Source organism: Vombatus ursinus, unplaced genomic scaffold, assembly GCF_900497805.2.
Source record: "Vombatus ursinus unplaced genomic scaffold, bare-nosed wombat genome assembly UNPS02010304.1, whole genome shotgun sequence".
Lineage (NCBI taxonomy): Eukaryota > Metazoa > Chordata > Mammalia > Diprotodontia > Vombatidae > Vombatus > Vombatus ursinus.
In genome coordinates this window covers 5,220,665-5,236,809 of record NW_020950082.1, presented here as the reverse complement: position 1 = coordinate 5,236,809, position 16,145 = coordinate 5,220,665, and the positions used below count along the sequence as shown (strand labels likewise).

Below are 16,145 nucleotides of genomic sequence, written 5' to 3'. Positions count from 1 at the left end.
GACACTTACATAATATGTTTCTGAAATAGGTAGTCAAATGAATTGAAACCTTGTACAGTGTACAGTGTATAAATACCAGAGATGAATTTTCAAAGACACATGGGTACAATGTAGCCAGTTTCCTTTCTCAGATGTAGTTTGATATCAAGTATTTTAGAGAAGGTGTTTAATTCTAGGATAGATCATGTCTGTGAGGACAAAACTGTCTACCTTTTCACTGGTATTTAAGCAGTTTTCTTCTTTCTATTTTGTAGTAACCAAGATGTGTTCCTTATCTATTCTTTATAAGGTTCCAAACTTGAAGTGGTTGTGTTTTATTTTATGCGAATGCCCTCTGCAGGGACAAAGATGGAAACCAGTTGCCATGGCTAAAATTGTGATCACCTAGTGACCAACAACGTCTTAAGCTACTCCAGTGTAGCTTGAACTTAGTCTTAGGTTTGGAGACATACAGACCATCACTGGATCTGCACTTGGAGCCTTTCCAACTTGGTGGGACCTTCCAGATTTAGAATGGCACATATGTAGCCTCTGGGAATCCTAGGTTGCCTCTATTACAAGATGAGACATCAGTGGATGACTTCTGTGGAGGTTACCTAGTCCTACTTCCTTACTATTTCTGAAAGGAGTAATGTTGGCATCATTAGTTTTCAGTCAGCAGATCCCTAAGCATAAAGTTTTTAAAAGCACACCTATTAGTGTCCTCAGAAAATCAAAAACATAGTGGATGCTATTATTTCTAGAAGACATCCTGTCTTACATTAACACATTAAAAAAATTTTTTAAACAGTAATCAGATAATTATTCTAAACACGTTTATAGCCCAATTAAACAAATAGATGACATACTTCGTTTTTTTGGTTTTGTTTTTTTATCTTGTTTTTGGTGAAGCAATTGGGGTTAACTGACTTGCCCAGGGTCACACAGCCAGTTGAGTATCATGTATCTGAGGCTGGATTTGAACTCAGGTCCTCCTGACTCCAGAGCCAGTACTCTATCCATTGCGCCATCTAGCTGCCTCAATGACGTACTTTGCATATTGTACATGGTGTATAACATAGGATAAAAGCTAGGGACTCTGTCAGTACATCCTGTGGACTCTTTTCCCCCAGAAACTTTCCATTCTCTAAACACATTTCACTTCATCCTACAGAATCTGATTGTGTGGCATGTAAGCACAAACATGTATGAAGTAAGTTCTGCAGTAGGTTAGGAGGATGTTAAAAATTTACTCAGATGCCAAAAGTGATTCTTGTCAGATGGATCAACTGGTGCTCACTTTCTTTAAGGCAATATATGATCTTTAGAGCCTATTACTCTGTAGTCAGAATAACCCTTTAAATGACCAACATATCATAGTTGCCCTAAGAGTTAATGGTTTTAAGGCTCAAGTATGTAAAACAAATCATATTTTAAAGTAGAAGGCTTGGCAGTCATACCCATATCCTTAGTAATTAGTATTTTCCTTTTCTTTTGTTGGATAATATTGCAAGGTATTCAGACTGCAAAATGTTTTTTGTTCTTTAGGTTTTTTTTTCTCCTTAAGACTGAATCAACCTGTAAGAAATTCTTTCAGTGTAAAGAAATGTACTTAATGAGTTCCATAACTTGAAGTGAGTAATTCCAACCCTCTATGACAATCATCTGTATGCTATTGAAGTTGTGTGATTAGACAGACATTTAATTAAAGGCAATCTGTGGGCCAGATTCTTTCATAGATATGTGATGGGAATTTGGGAATTAGCCAGAACTCTTAAGTCACTGAGCTATGATAAATTGCCTCTGCCATTTAAAATAAGAACCATTCAAATTTTACTCTCAAGAATGGCTTCAAAGCCAACATATTACACTCATAGAGAGTGAGGGAAAAAAGGCAGAGCAATTAAAGGAGAAGCAATGTGTGATATACCTTGTCTTCCACAAAGTACACAAAAATCCAATTTTCATTGCCTGGCTTCAGACAACATTTGCATATCAGTAAAGAGCACCATTTTAGATATACTCCCAAGTCTACACTACTGGTTGTGTTTGCATTTTTTAAGTACCAATGCTCTTAAAATATTTTACCCATGAAATTATTGTGTATTTTAACATGTGACTGAGAATTTTCCCACAAATGCAAATTAGTCCCAAATTTCTGCCAGATGTAGTTTTTCCTTAAAGTCTTGACTCATAGCTCTTATAACTTATCAATATTTGAATTCATTGGTAATTTCTCCTAGGAATCAGCCTAGAAGACTGCAAGTAATATCCATTAGTAGAGAATTCACAATTACTTCAAGGCTCACTCCCATGTCATCTTGTATAATAGATGATAGGCCATTCTACTCTCTCTCTCCTGAAAGTGAATGATGTATGGTACTGAGGTTTTGTCTGTGTAATACTGAAACAATCTGGTGGTTTAGTGAAAAATCAAAGTATTTTCTGTGGGGCCAAATAAGTGGTTGAAGTTCTTTACCTTTTGGCAGATTACTGTGCTATTGTATAGATTCAATTCTGGATTAAGTAAATTCTTCCCTTTTCTTTCACTGGTTTTAAACTGAATTTGAATTTATATATTTTCTGAAAACTTTTCTCTGTCTCTGTATTTTCAGCCTGTCAGCCATATCACCCTTAAAATCCTCGGATTCCCCCGAGGGGGGGATCTTTTCCAAAGAAAAGAAGTTTGTCACTCTCCCTCAAATTTTTCCCGTCATTTGTCTAATAGTAATGAACTTGAGTTACTTTTAACAAGTGTGATTTTATACAGATAACATTTTCATCATCATTATAGATTTAGAGCCATAGGAAACTTTTGAGGTTATCTAAACTCCTTCATTTTACAAGTGAGGAAATTGAGGCCTAGGGAGGGCAAATACCTTGCAGATCAGGCAGCTAGTAAGTGGCAAAGCAGAGATTTGAACCCATATCCTCTGAGAGCGAGTACAATGATGTTTTCACTTCACTTAATGTGGCTTTCCCATCATCTAATAAGACAAGTCTAGTTTTACTCCTGATTAGTTGTATCGATTAAAAATTGTGAGTATGTTCAGAGGCTTGTAATCTGTACATGGAAGGAAGTAAATCAGTCACAGAGTACAATTCAAATAGAATGTGTTCTATTAGTCCCCATCTCTCTTGCAAATTGTATGTCACATATAGTGGATAAAATGTACATAAATGTACTTCCCACTAATTTCATATAAGGCTTACAGGTGGGAACATTTCAAAAGAGGCCCCTGGAAATGTCTGTTTCGTTATGGTATTCCATTGAACTAAGTTAGCCATGCACAAAAGGAGACTCACTCCCAAATAAGCTGTTAGATACAGTTGGAGATTAGAGTAGTTTACCCTGGCAGCATTAAAACATGCTGGCAGTGTATTTTCCCCTTGGTTTGATTCCATGTGCTTCTGTTCAACTGAGTGAAATGTAATACTTAGAGAGAGCACTTACAAATTTTCCTCAACATTGGCCTATATTTAAGGTTGACGTAAAATTTTTAGGTCAGTGTTAAGATGTCACGTAATAAAGAAATTTGAATTTTTTAAAAAGAGAAATATAAGTTTACTCAATTACTTTGTCTGGCAAAGGGACGAGGAGAAATGTCGGCAATGCAAAATTAACTCATGATTTGGGATGCACAATTGCACAGAATAGAAGAAAAGTGTAATCTAGGTGGGATATTACCTAAAACAAGCCCAATCTCATCATTAAATTATACTTCTCACTAGTCTGGGATATTTGGCTGGTAGAGTTAATAAGTACTCACAGACTCAGACTATAATTATTTTAATTTTTTATCTCTTCTATTTATTTTCCCATTTCTACTTTACTGAGCCAGGGAGGAGAGTTATACTGGTGGTTCTTGACATTGAGAATGAAATAAAAGGTTCACCTGTTATAGAAAACAATTTAATTAGAGGTGCCCTAGTACTGAGTGCCATTTAGGTCCTTGAAGAAATGCTTGATATCAGTTCTTCAAAGTTTCTTGAGTATTTTTTTAATCAGACAATACATATCTTTATTTCTTATTAGGAGTGTATGTCTTTAGTCATTTGAAATCTAGAAGTGTTTAAAGGCAGGTTTATAAAGGAGTATATCATGGTCACTTTTCATCTATTACATTTGCTGCTTGTGTTCTGTTTCCAGGAGTCATTGCCAAAGGCCCATCAAACTCTTAAATAATTTTTTAAAGTGTCCAGTAAGTCAGAACATTTCAGCTCCTTATACCAATGAAAAAGGCACGTTTCTAAGGAGCTTTTCCATGAAAGATATAGATTATGTGTGTATTAATAGATCCATAAAAGTATTGTACATATGAGATTAGAGAAAAAATTTACAGGTTTCAAAAATATTCTTGCCTCGAAAGTTGACCAATATATTTATTGCCCTACTAACGACCTAAGAAGAAATATACTTCAGCTTTAGCATGAGGCCATGAGGTTCATCATACTGAAAAATAGCCAGCAATAAAAATTATTAAACATCCCAGGGAATCTGGATGATTTTTTTTTCTTAAAAAAACTTTAAAAACAAGATAGAGTCTCATCCATTTGGGGTAATTTAAGTATGACTCAGCCCAAGTTTGAGGTACTAGCCCTATAAATTCTGCAGTAGCATTTAAGCATCAGGGTTTTTTTTCCTTTTGCTGGAATTTTTTGGAAATTTTGTATGGGGAAGGCAGCTTATACCCAAAAGTGTGTTCAAGATCAACTGACTTAATCCAGTGAATATTAAGAGAATTTCTTGGAATATAATTTTGGAATGTGGTTTGGAATCAGAGTGTTGTATTACAAATTAGTGAGGGCTAAGAGGATGAATGACATAAGATACATGGACATTGACAAGTTTGTATGTTTGGGAGCTGGTCTCCATGGAGTACAACAAATTGATGTTGCCATACCAGTAGGGTGGTAACTCCCCTATGCCAGGTGTGATCTCTTCAGAATGTTATGGAGGGCTACTTAATCACTTCCTTGAACATATAACAGGCAGGGAAGAGGAATTAAAAAAAAAACACACAATATGTGTGCATGGTCTAGTGAATATGTGAAATCTTTAAAATAATTGGCTCATATAAGATATGGTGATGGGGGCAAACGGGTTTTATTTCACTGTGAATTGATTTTTTTTTCAGTGAGTTTTAAAGCATGAAAAAGTAAAATGTCTTTGATAGAGCATGAATTGGTTATTGTCCATTCTCAAAGAGGACCAAAATGACGTCACTATGTTGGAGTCAAGACACAGTGTGTCTGACTGTGGCTAATCAGACCAATAGGAGCTCAGAAGGCTCTACACAGGTCAGGCACAAATAGTCCACGTGAACATTTGGAATAGAGTGTGAGGGTGACAGTGGTGACCTATGAGCTCACAATCATTAGATAAGAGCTTTCTGGTCCAAGAAAGTGGGTTAACAGTTCCTTTTCATGTGTTTCAAATTTCTTTGGTGAGAAGAATGCAGTTGTCATTCTGTCTGTGATGATTTATGGTGAGATTAAAGGTAGGTCTTACATAGTTCAGAGCTTAAACTTGTTGCTTTCTCAGTAAGCACTTAAAATGGCTGACGGGCTAATAAATCCCCTTTCCCCTCACTTCTTCCTCCTGAGAAATTGACTTGGGAAAACTAACCAAATTTCATAAGCTTGGCTGTATATCATTAATCCCTTTCTGTGTTTTAAAATTTGTTCGTATATATAAGGCGACATAGAGAATATATTCTTAATACAAATCTCTAACAAACCAAATTAATTTTTAAATAGAAAATGCTGGGGACTTCATTCTCATTTTTGTCATTTGTTTAATAAAGTTTAAGAAAAAAACATTTTTATTTTGTTGATCCATTGTATGCACTGTTTTGTCAGCATGTACCTCTCTGGGAGAAAATCTTTTCAATGTTCTGTCTTTATCCTCAAAGCATGGTGTGCCTTCTGTTCCTTGCATTATTTGGAGCGCTGTCTGATGTCTTTTTTTTTTAACTGCAGAATACCTATTTGTACTTGAAATACCTGTTTTCCCCACATACAGTGACCCTGTTCACTTCAAATAGTGATCATAGTAATCCAAAAGCTCTGGCTTACTTCTCTAAACCATACTTCCTTAGAGGTGGGTGAAATAAAAGGAGGGAGGTCTGGCCTCTGCTGCCATTTGGAGGGTATCCTTTTTATGTTTCATTTTCTTATACCTTTCTTGTGATTTTTCAACATTTATATATTTGAAGACTTATTTTGAAGCAAGCAGGACCACTGTAGTTGTGGGAAGACATCTTACTGAAACTGACAGTGTCTGTGGCAGTCGTTTACAGAAGGGGTTAATTAGACAAAGGATTGGGTCTCACATTTTAACTATGTGTGTTACTGATATTTAAGTGTGGGACTGGACATTTTACATCAATTTTATTTCTTGTAAAAAAAATGTTGTGGGGTTAGGGGGAGAGGAAATGGGAAGCATAAGAATGACTTTAGATTTGATCTATCCCAAGTATTGTTGAGCAAGATGTTAACCCTAAATGTAGATGAGCTGCAGCCAAGCACTGTCTAATTTCATCTTTTTCACTGCCTAATATTGCAGTATATCAATAAAGCATGGATTTGTATCACTTGAAGGGTTGCTGGCTTCTCCCAATAACACTGAGCTTGGTGACTCTTTAAGCATGTCAAGCCAAACTCATGTAACATGGTATGCACGGTATTAATATCTTTTGTTATCTAAACTGAAAGCTTTTACTTGTTCTAACAGGTATCTTTGCTGTAAAAATTGTCAATGGTTTAACTATTCTATCTCACTGATGGCTGAAGCTTTGTCCCAAGTACAAGATGATATTTTCCATTGGTATGATGTGTTATACTCCCTAATCTCATGACCCTGCCACCACCACCACCACCACCACCACCACCACCACCACCACCACCACCACCACCACCACCACCACCACCACCACTACCACCACCACCACCACCACCACCACCACCACCACCATGATCAAATAAAGGAGGTTTTCCTTTCCTGTCTTCCCCATGTGTCAGAGCAAGGTAGTGCATTAGTTATCCAGCACTATTTCTCCATTAATAGCATCTCTTTTTTTCCTGCAAAATTTGTTTCTATTGCTTTTCTGAGTTGTTTGGTTATGGGCTCCTAAGCTAATGTTTAGCTGTTGGTGAAACTTTTCTCCAAGGACTTTATTATAGATAGACAACCTCATTGTCCTTGCAACTTGTTTAGATTAACAGAGAACAACATCCCTAATAAACTAGTAATCCTGTAAAATAGTTATTCTCATGAAACCTTGTGATTTAAATTAAAAAAAAAAATTCCTAAGGCCTGTTTGACAAAGTCATTCAGAGAAAGTCTTATATAGACATTAAACTGTAGTAAAGCCTGCTTAAGGAAACCCAACCTAGTGATGGTTCCATAGATAAGTGATTTTCAGGAATAAATTAAATCTATAGACAGATTTCACTGTAGTCTTTTTGAAAGCAATTATTATAGCTCTCAAAAAGTCCTTTTGAAAAAGGGGGAGAAAGAATTGTTTTAATCTATTTCCTCTTTGTGCCTTTGAATCATATCTCGGTACTCAAAGATAAAGATCTCTGGTATTTTAGGATGAAGATATAGAAGACAAAAATATTTTAGAAGTGGCTTCTGGAAAACAACTAAACAGATTTTGATTATGTAATCATCTTTATTTGAGGTGCTGAAAAAGGCATAGAGAATGTTTAAAATATTTCTGACTTATTTATATTTCAAAAGGGACACTGACAAAACAGTCTAGTATTTTTTGTCAATTGCAACCATCTGCAGATGCGTGGATAGGTTACGTGTTGATGGAGGCAGTACTTATACCAATTTAAAAATACAAATTACTTCATTCCTATCTTCTCAATGACTGAGCAGGCTCTTATAAGCCTTGAAGAATAGAATAAAATTGCTCAAGATTCTATCTCAGAAATTTGATTTTTCCTATTTAAAAAAATAGCTTAACCCTTTGAATTATAGCTCTAAAGACATAAATTTGCTTGTTTAATGTTCAGCTTGGGTACAACCCCTCACTTCCAAACCGGATAACAAAGTCATAGTGTATATGGAAGCCAAATGAGGGTTGTTAATCATAAACTCTCACCCTTAATATATTATCGTTCTCATGATTAACAGGCTATGGGGGGAAATGCTGACATGCCTCTCAGATGTGTGACCCTGCAAATTTCCTCTTCCCCAGAGCTGCCAGTAAAACAGAATTATGAGTGTGTTTTAAATTAATAAAATGAAGGAGCCCAACTGGCTGTTGTGCTGGGTGATAAATTGAAAAGTACGGTAAATACCATCACTGTGCTATTTTGGAGCCCTTGACTCTCTGTATCAGGGGAATGAATATGTACATTTAAAAGGAATTTTAAAAGCAATTATTAGAAATGCTTCCCTAGGGGTTTAATATATTAAAGGGCTTCCATTCCATGGAGACAGTATAATGTCTTCCAGCTAAACACTCAATCTCTTGAGGCACATTAAAGTGGTGGAGAAAAAAAAAAGTAATGTCCCTAGAGAAATCATTGGGAGAGATGAGAAGAATTTGAAAGCCATTAACCTTTAGATATATTTGAAGGTTTCAAAAAAATTGTAGCTCAACTTCTGGAAACAGTAAAAATGTCCATAACATTTCCAAAGCCTCCTAACTTTCAATGTATAATTTAATTTTATAATAACCTCATCTCTTTTCCCTGTCTTTCTCCCTTTTGCCATAATACTTAGCTACTTACTTAAGGGGGCTGGTAAAATTACACATTTACTTTGAGACTTTTTTAAAGGACTAGCTTCTTGGGGTGAGAAGAAGTGGGGAAAAGATTAGAAAACTGAAGAACTAAAGTTCATTGTTACAATGAACTAATAATGACTTCTCCCCCAATGTCCCTGGACTTGGGGCCTCCTAGAAGAGCATCAGAGCATGTGACATGGGCATTTATCTAGGAGACAAGCTCAAAACCATGCTTCAAAACAGACTATGTTAGGAGAAAAATAAGTGACAAAATTACTCAGTATATTGTGTAGACAACTAAGTAACTTTAAACATCTTGCTGTTATTTCTCTTTACAATTTCCAGAGGATACACAAGTAGTATAGAATTAGGTTTGTGTATACTCCAAATGTCATCTATCTGGTCAGCTAGTTTTATATTGAAGTAGAATTCAAAGTAATTTTAAAAATGCTAAATAAACTATTCCTTACCTTTGTCAAGATATTTTACTGATTGCCTGAATTATAAATAGCCTCTAAATGAAGTTAGTCATTATTGTTTGAATTCTTCTTTCTTCCCCCCCACCACTTTTGTGACTACAAGTATCAACTTTCTAAAATGCTTCAAGATATACCTACTTACAGGTTGAGAATGTGCCTTAAGGCTTCATTTGGCACTTTCAGCGCTAACTGGCCAATCTTAAAGAGTTAGATATTATTAGATTATAGGATCCTAGATCTCGAGATGGAAGGGACCAGTGGTTATCCAATCCAGGGCACTCATTTTTCAGTAGAAGAAAGTGAGACCCATGCAAAAGGACTTGCCGAAGCCCATCTAGCTAGTAAGAATTAGTCAGGATTAAACCCGGTCTTCTAACTCCAAAGTCAGTTCTCTTGATAACTTTTATATGGGCATAAAAATGACCTTCAGGACGCCTCAGGTCTTGTTAATAGACTTACAGACAAGAGTACTTGACAATTTATTGATATGACAATTTCTGTGCCACTCTTTTCATCAGTTTTAAACTTCCTGACTCCTCCTATATACACTAAATAAATATTTAAAGCTAGTCTGAGGCAAGATAAATTGATAAATCTAATTAGATTGTCGATACTTAACCAGCATCACAAAGGGTGGAAAAATGTACATTGTATTTGTGAAATGTAGTAGGTTTATCTATTGAAAAATGCTGAATTTGTCCATACTGCCATGAATTATACTGGTTATAATGAAGTCTACTTTCCACTGTCTATTATTGCCAGTCTCTGAACTAGTCAAATGCATTTCAGACTGTCTGCTTTTAAATGGCATTTTCTTCTTTTCTTACATGTATTCCCCAATGGGCTTGGTACTTTTGGTCTGCTGTGCCCCTTTTTCTAGTTCAAACTTTTTCCCAAGTAGATTTCTAATTCAAACTTTCCCAAGTAGATTTCTAGTTGAAACTTAACCCAACTACGAGGATAGCTTCTTTCCTTCCTGTGGGTGTGGTAGTGGTTGTATTTGAATTCAGTCACCATTATTTTCCCCCTCCAAACAAATGAGGTCCTTTCCTCATGCCTGCTTGTTGGGCATGGTCCAGCAACCAGTTGCTTTTTGCCCAATCCCCATTCAGACTAGTCTTGTTGCTGTGTTCACTGTGCTGGTGCTTGTCTTATCTGACACAAGACACCAGAGAACAAAAATGAACGGTCATGAATACAGATTCATTATACAATTGCTCATTGTTTCATCTGGTGTACTTTAAAACTCAGCAACTCAGAATATGAACCTCTTCTTATTCTAAGTGACCGTGTAAGGGCTGTAGGTCAGCCTACATGTGCCCTGGGTAATTATGGTCTGATTAAAGAAAGTCACACCCAAGGTTGTCACTCATGAGTGCTCAAAGCACTTATAATCTTTGATATTAGGCAGAGGAAGTACCAGAATTTCTCTTGTAACTCAGATCTAGAGTAATAATGTTTTTTCTTATATGATTTATAAAGAGTAGTATAGTACTTCTTTTAAAAATTGCCTTTTAAATTGGTTTCACCATTTCTACGTGACGAGTTTCAATACTTTTGCTATCATTGTATTCAGTTATGTACTAGTGTCAATAAAATTGACATTTGTGAAGCAAGCTCTGGCCTTTCTCTGGGATTTTACTGGGCATGGTAATGTGTGGTGAAACTGGGTGCTAACTAAATAACGCCATATTGTCTCTTGTGTGTTCTCTCTGGCTGTAAAAGTGGTTAACTTTTTGATTTACCTTTTAAAATACTCATTTTCTGTTCTTTCTCTACAAAGATCACTACCAATAGAACACATACTCTCATCTGTTTTTTCCAGAAGTGGTGGCTTTTCATACACTTGCTGATGGTGAACAGGATGCCTTTGTGAGAGAGCTGTCTGGGGTTAATTAGGGGGTGCCGACTGAGGCTGGGGAAAAGTTTGTTGCTGGTTTATTCTTGGTGAAGTGATATGACCGATATGAAGATTACACCCATGACCTTTTAGCTTGTTAGCACAATGCTGAAATCACCTAAGCTAACCCTCCCTGGTTTTTACTGTAGTTTTTTCAATAATCATGAAGTAAATATTAACCAATCTAAAAGCAAGAGATGAAAGGTCAAAGATCAATCAACTTGAAGCGCTCCCTGAAACAAATTATATTTCACAAATTATATTTCTTACCTCTGTTGTGGTTGTGCCTTATTGGAATGAGCCTTGCTTTTATGTTGTGCAGCCAACAGGCCAGACATTACAATCTACAAAGTAGAAGTAGTCTTCATATTTTCTTTACTTTTAATTATTGTCACTTCCATGGGCTAAATATTTTTACTTTGATGACCAAACATTAGTCATTGAAATCAGCAGCTTCCTTGTTGGAAATTTCAAAGTATAAAGTAGAATTCAGATTAAATTAAGATTTAAAAAAAAACTATGGTATGGTAGATATTAAAGGAAAGGAAATGGAATATGTGGACAAGTCTTTTCATTTAAACATTCAGAAAACTGGATGACTTTTAAGAGACTGTGAACACATTTTTAGAATTTTTAATATTATATATCTCCCTGTACAGAGAATTGACTGTCACTTTTTGCTACATAAAGTGGATTTGTGGTAATTTCTCATGATCTCCAGCTTTGCACATACAAAATGATGAGCTTTGCATGTAAATGTGATGCTAGTGTTTCTATCTCAAACAGTGAGAGAAGCATGGAGTGACACTACCAGGTACTCTAAGCTTGCTTCTATTCTTTGTAGAAATGAGGCATTAGTTGCTTTCCTTTTGTGTTATCTATGATGTGATAGTGCATTTCTTCCAAAACGCATTAATAATTTAGATTCCTATTAGTATAGTTTATTTCCTAATGATTTATCCACATCTCTTTGTGAAATGTACTATTTTTGTGGACTAATTTTTAGGAGCAGTTATAGTACCCGAGAGAACAGAATGCTATTTTGTATGTAGCATACTCTTAAACTTTTACAGTTACAATCTGGGTATATCAGAGAGATTCATACATTATCTTAAATTAGCTAGTGGAAGTTTAGTTATGTGGCAGTTATCCTCGTTTTGGTATCTTTAGCTGTAAAGGCAACTGGAATTCAGAGAAGCAATTTATTAAGGAGCTATCAGTATTTAGTTTCCCAAATACTAGTCAAAGTCTTAAAGCTATGAAATAGTGAACCAGGTCCTTGTAGGAATTACTTTGTTATTGTTGTTGTTTAAAATTTCCCATCCCCAAACAGGCTCCCTGACTGGTAGTCCTCATCTCTCAGAACTGTCAATCAACTCTCAGGGAGGACCGACTGCAGCAAACATGACCTTGTCTCCAAACTTGAGCCCTGACACCAAGCAGTCATCTCCACTAGTCAGCCCACTGCTGAATGACCAGACCTGCACGAGGACAGATGATGAAGAAGAGGTCAGGAGAAAGGTATCTAGCTCAACTTGTTTGGATTTTTGCAAAGTTTCTTCCTGAGCTAGGTGGTACAATGTTTGGGTCTGGAGTCAGAAAGCCTTGAGTTCAAACTTGATCTCAGACACTTAGTCGCTGTGTGACTCTGGCGAAGTTACTTAGGCTGTGCATAATATAAATGCTTCTTTCCTTCCAAAAGAAGCGTGTGTGTGTGTGTGTGTGTGTGTGTGTGTGTGTGTGTGTGTTTGTGTTTGTTGGGAAGGGGGGCAGGGAGAATGAAGTTGGTAATATGGAGCTTATTATTAAAAAAAGACAGCGACTTCTGGTCCACTCTGAGATTCATTAGAATAGCATATAAGAATAACCAGCTTGCCAACTTTCCTGTTTAACTCATACTTAACAGCTATTTTTTTTTTTTATTTTTGTGAGGCCCTTAGACACCAATTACCACATTCCAGCTCTTATAACCCTGCTGGTAGCCAGCCGAAGACAGAACAGTCTGTGTAGCTTTTGTTCTTTTCCCTGAAGGAAACATGACTCTGTTATTTTTGCTTACTAATTAATTGGATTTCTTGTGCACTTTTCCTGAAAAAAAGCTTAATTATATGAATAAAGAGCAATCAGTGTTAGCTAAGTTTAAGATCCTAATCTTTCAGATATTAAGTAACATAAAGAGATATATAAACCAACCACAAATGAGGAAGATCTTTCATTTTCACCCTTAAAGGGCTCAGTTTATTCCTATGAAACATTTTCTTCACAGAAACTGAACTGGTAATGTTAAATCTAAGCAATAAAACTAGAAAGGTAGTACTGCCTTTTTGAACACACAGACATAACCAAACAAAATGGAACAAAAGGATACGAGGAAAAGGTTAGACAATATCATATCCCCATCTTATGTTTTTCTTTGGGAATTAACCTTTTCCTTCCACTTTAGGTAATGTTTTTTCAATAGTGATCTAAGATGAAAAGGACATGTTAAAAAATGCAGACCAATCACATGAAGGATTTTATTTGTTCTTCTCAGTTGCTGCTCCAGGATGTCTCCATTCTTTTCAGGGAGGCAAGATAGTGCTCTTGTTAGACAAAATATATAGTATTAATGAACCCTTTTTAATATAGAAGAATTTTTTTAACAACCCTCCAAACCACAGAATAAATGATAACTTAGCTTTTTACAAAAAAATTCACACACAAATTCAGATTGTATATTTTTTGTTAGATCTATAAAATTCCATGGTATCTATTTTGTGATCAGGAGGTGTTTTAAAAATAAAAAAAAATAGCTCTCTTTAAGATTTGTGAAGTACTTTCCTTTCCACGCCCCTATAATAATTAGTAGGAAGTGCAGATGTTATTACTCCTTTTTTACAAACAACAGAACTGAAACTGAAAGATTAAATACCTAGCCACAATCCTAAGCATCATTGCTAGGATTCAAATCTAGATCTCTCTTCTCCAAGTTCACAATTCTCTCCATTATTTGGCACAACACTAACTCTTTTTGATGACGATTAATAATAAGGAGAAATGAGTTACTAAACCTATGATTTCATTTACTAAGCCTGTATTCCAAAAAGATCAAAGAAAGAGGAAAAAGGATGCCTATGTGCAAAACAAAACAAAAACAATAACAACAAAAAACCACAATCTTGTTAGCAGTTCTTTCTGTGGGGGAGAAAGAACTGGACATGAAGGAGATGCCCATCAATTAGAGAATGTTTGAACAAATTATAGCATGTGAATATAGTGGAATATTATTGTGCTATAAGAAATGATGAAAGGTTTCATTTCAGAGAAATCTGGGTACGCTTGTACAAAGTGAAGCAAGCAGGATGTAGAGAACAATAGCAATAATATTGTAAAGACACGCAGTGTTGAAAGACTTTAAAACTCTGATCATTGCAGTCTCCAACCATAATTGCAGAGGACTCACAATGAAACATGCTACCTACCTCCTAACAGAGAGGTGTTAGACTCTGGGCACAGATTGAGACATATCCTTTTTTTAAATTTTGTTCTTAATTATGAGTATTTGTTACAAAGATTTTGTCTTTTATTCTTATGAGGCAAAGGGAAGAGTGAAAGAGAATAGATTTTTCAACTAAAAAAAGAAATAAATTTGTAAAAAAAAAAATAGGAAAAACAGTACTAGTTTCTCTTTCTGTTCTGCCAGCCCATTCCATAGGCATCAGAAAGGCTCATATGAGCTTAATATTGATACCAGCTACCCCAAATAAACAAGTAACAGACACTTAGGTTTATCAATAGAACCATTTTTCACTCTGAGATTTATCTCTTAAGATATAGCTTCTTTTACCTATGTGTTTTGCATTTTACAGAGATTTCCAACTGACAAAGCATATTTCATTGCTAAAGAAGTATCCACCACTGAAAGGACCTATCTGAAGGATCTTGAAGTCATCACTTCAGTATGTTTACTTTTAACATTTTGTCCTCAGCCTCCATTTTTTCCTCAGTGATACTTTACTTGTGTCTATACTCTATTATTAATAAAGAAGTTGGGTCTTCTTAAATTCTGTGCATGTAATGAAATTCTGTGCATGTAATTCTCTGCATACAGAGAAAAGGACTTTGGTCCTTGGAGACTGATTAGACGTCTGTAGTGTGTTTAGTTTGGAATGTACCCTGCAAAATAATTTTAGTAATTGTGGCTTTAAAAAATGCAAAAGAAGCAATTAAATTCTATAGTGTTGGAAATATGAATTAAACATTTTACTTCTGATGCACACTGATCCAGAACACTTTGTGTTTTGCTGGTTGTCAAAATGTAGTCACTTCTTTTCACTCTAGGGAGATCTGGAAGTGAGTGGAAACCTCATTGTAACTTTAATAACAAAATCAATCCTGACAGCAGGATCTAGCACTCCACCACCACCTCACCCCAAAAAAGTACCTATTATTATTCTAGTTGGTCTTGGGAACCGATTCCAGCCTTCCTTGATTAAATTTCTTTTCCTTAAATATTGAAGATATCTCTTCTAGTCTCAGGATTTTAGAAAAGAACAAGGCACTTCACAGATTATTTAAGATCTATTGAGTTTTTATTCATTATCATGGAATACTAGCCCAAACTCCTTAACCTAAGTGACCTTATACTTACAAAGTAGCATTATGTTGCTTGTTATTTCTGTTTTCTTCTTCTTTTCTTTTTCATTATGCTGCTTGTTTAGCCATATTAGAATTCTGTTATTCTTAACAAAGGTGTAGGATCTGGTCCCCATATAGATCTACACAAAGTGTGATGTAGTTGTTAATTTTTTTATTGAGTATCAGGGCTAAAGGAATTATAATCAAGTAAAATTCTAACATGGAGTATTATAGAGATGGCTACTGAATATCTGGAAAAGGAAGTGGTCATCACAAAGATTTAGCATGGCTTTGATGAAAACAAGTAAAACCATATTGTACTTAATTTTTTTTCCCCTAAACTGATAGATCAGGAAAATAATGTAGGTATAATTTATCTAGATTTTATTAGCAAAGCATCTGATTAAGCAGAGTGTGCTATTC

At 35.5% G+C, this 16,145-nt stretch overlaps 1 protein-coding gene across 2 annotated transcripts in view; it reads left to right on the top strand.

Annotated features, from left to right (window-relative positions):
• FARP1 (FERM, ARH/RhoGEF and pleckstrin domain protein 1) overlaps nt 1-16,145 on the top strand; it is a 331,129-nt gene that overhangs the window by 260,327 nt on the left and 54,657 nt on the right. For both annotated transcript variants that reach the window (XM_027854091.1, XM_027854092.1), the window contains exons 14-15: nt 12,439-12,626; nt 14,954-15,043. In XM_027854091.1, the coding sequence (XP_027709892.1) occupies nt 12,439-12,626; nt 14,954-15,043 (278 nt within the window). The remainder of the gene's footprint in view (nt 1-12,438; nt 12,627-14,953; nt 15,044-16,145) is intronic.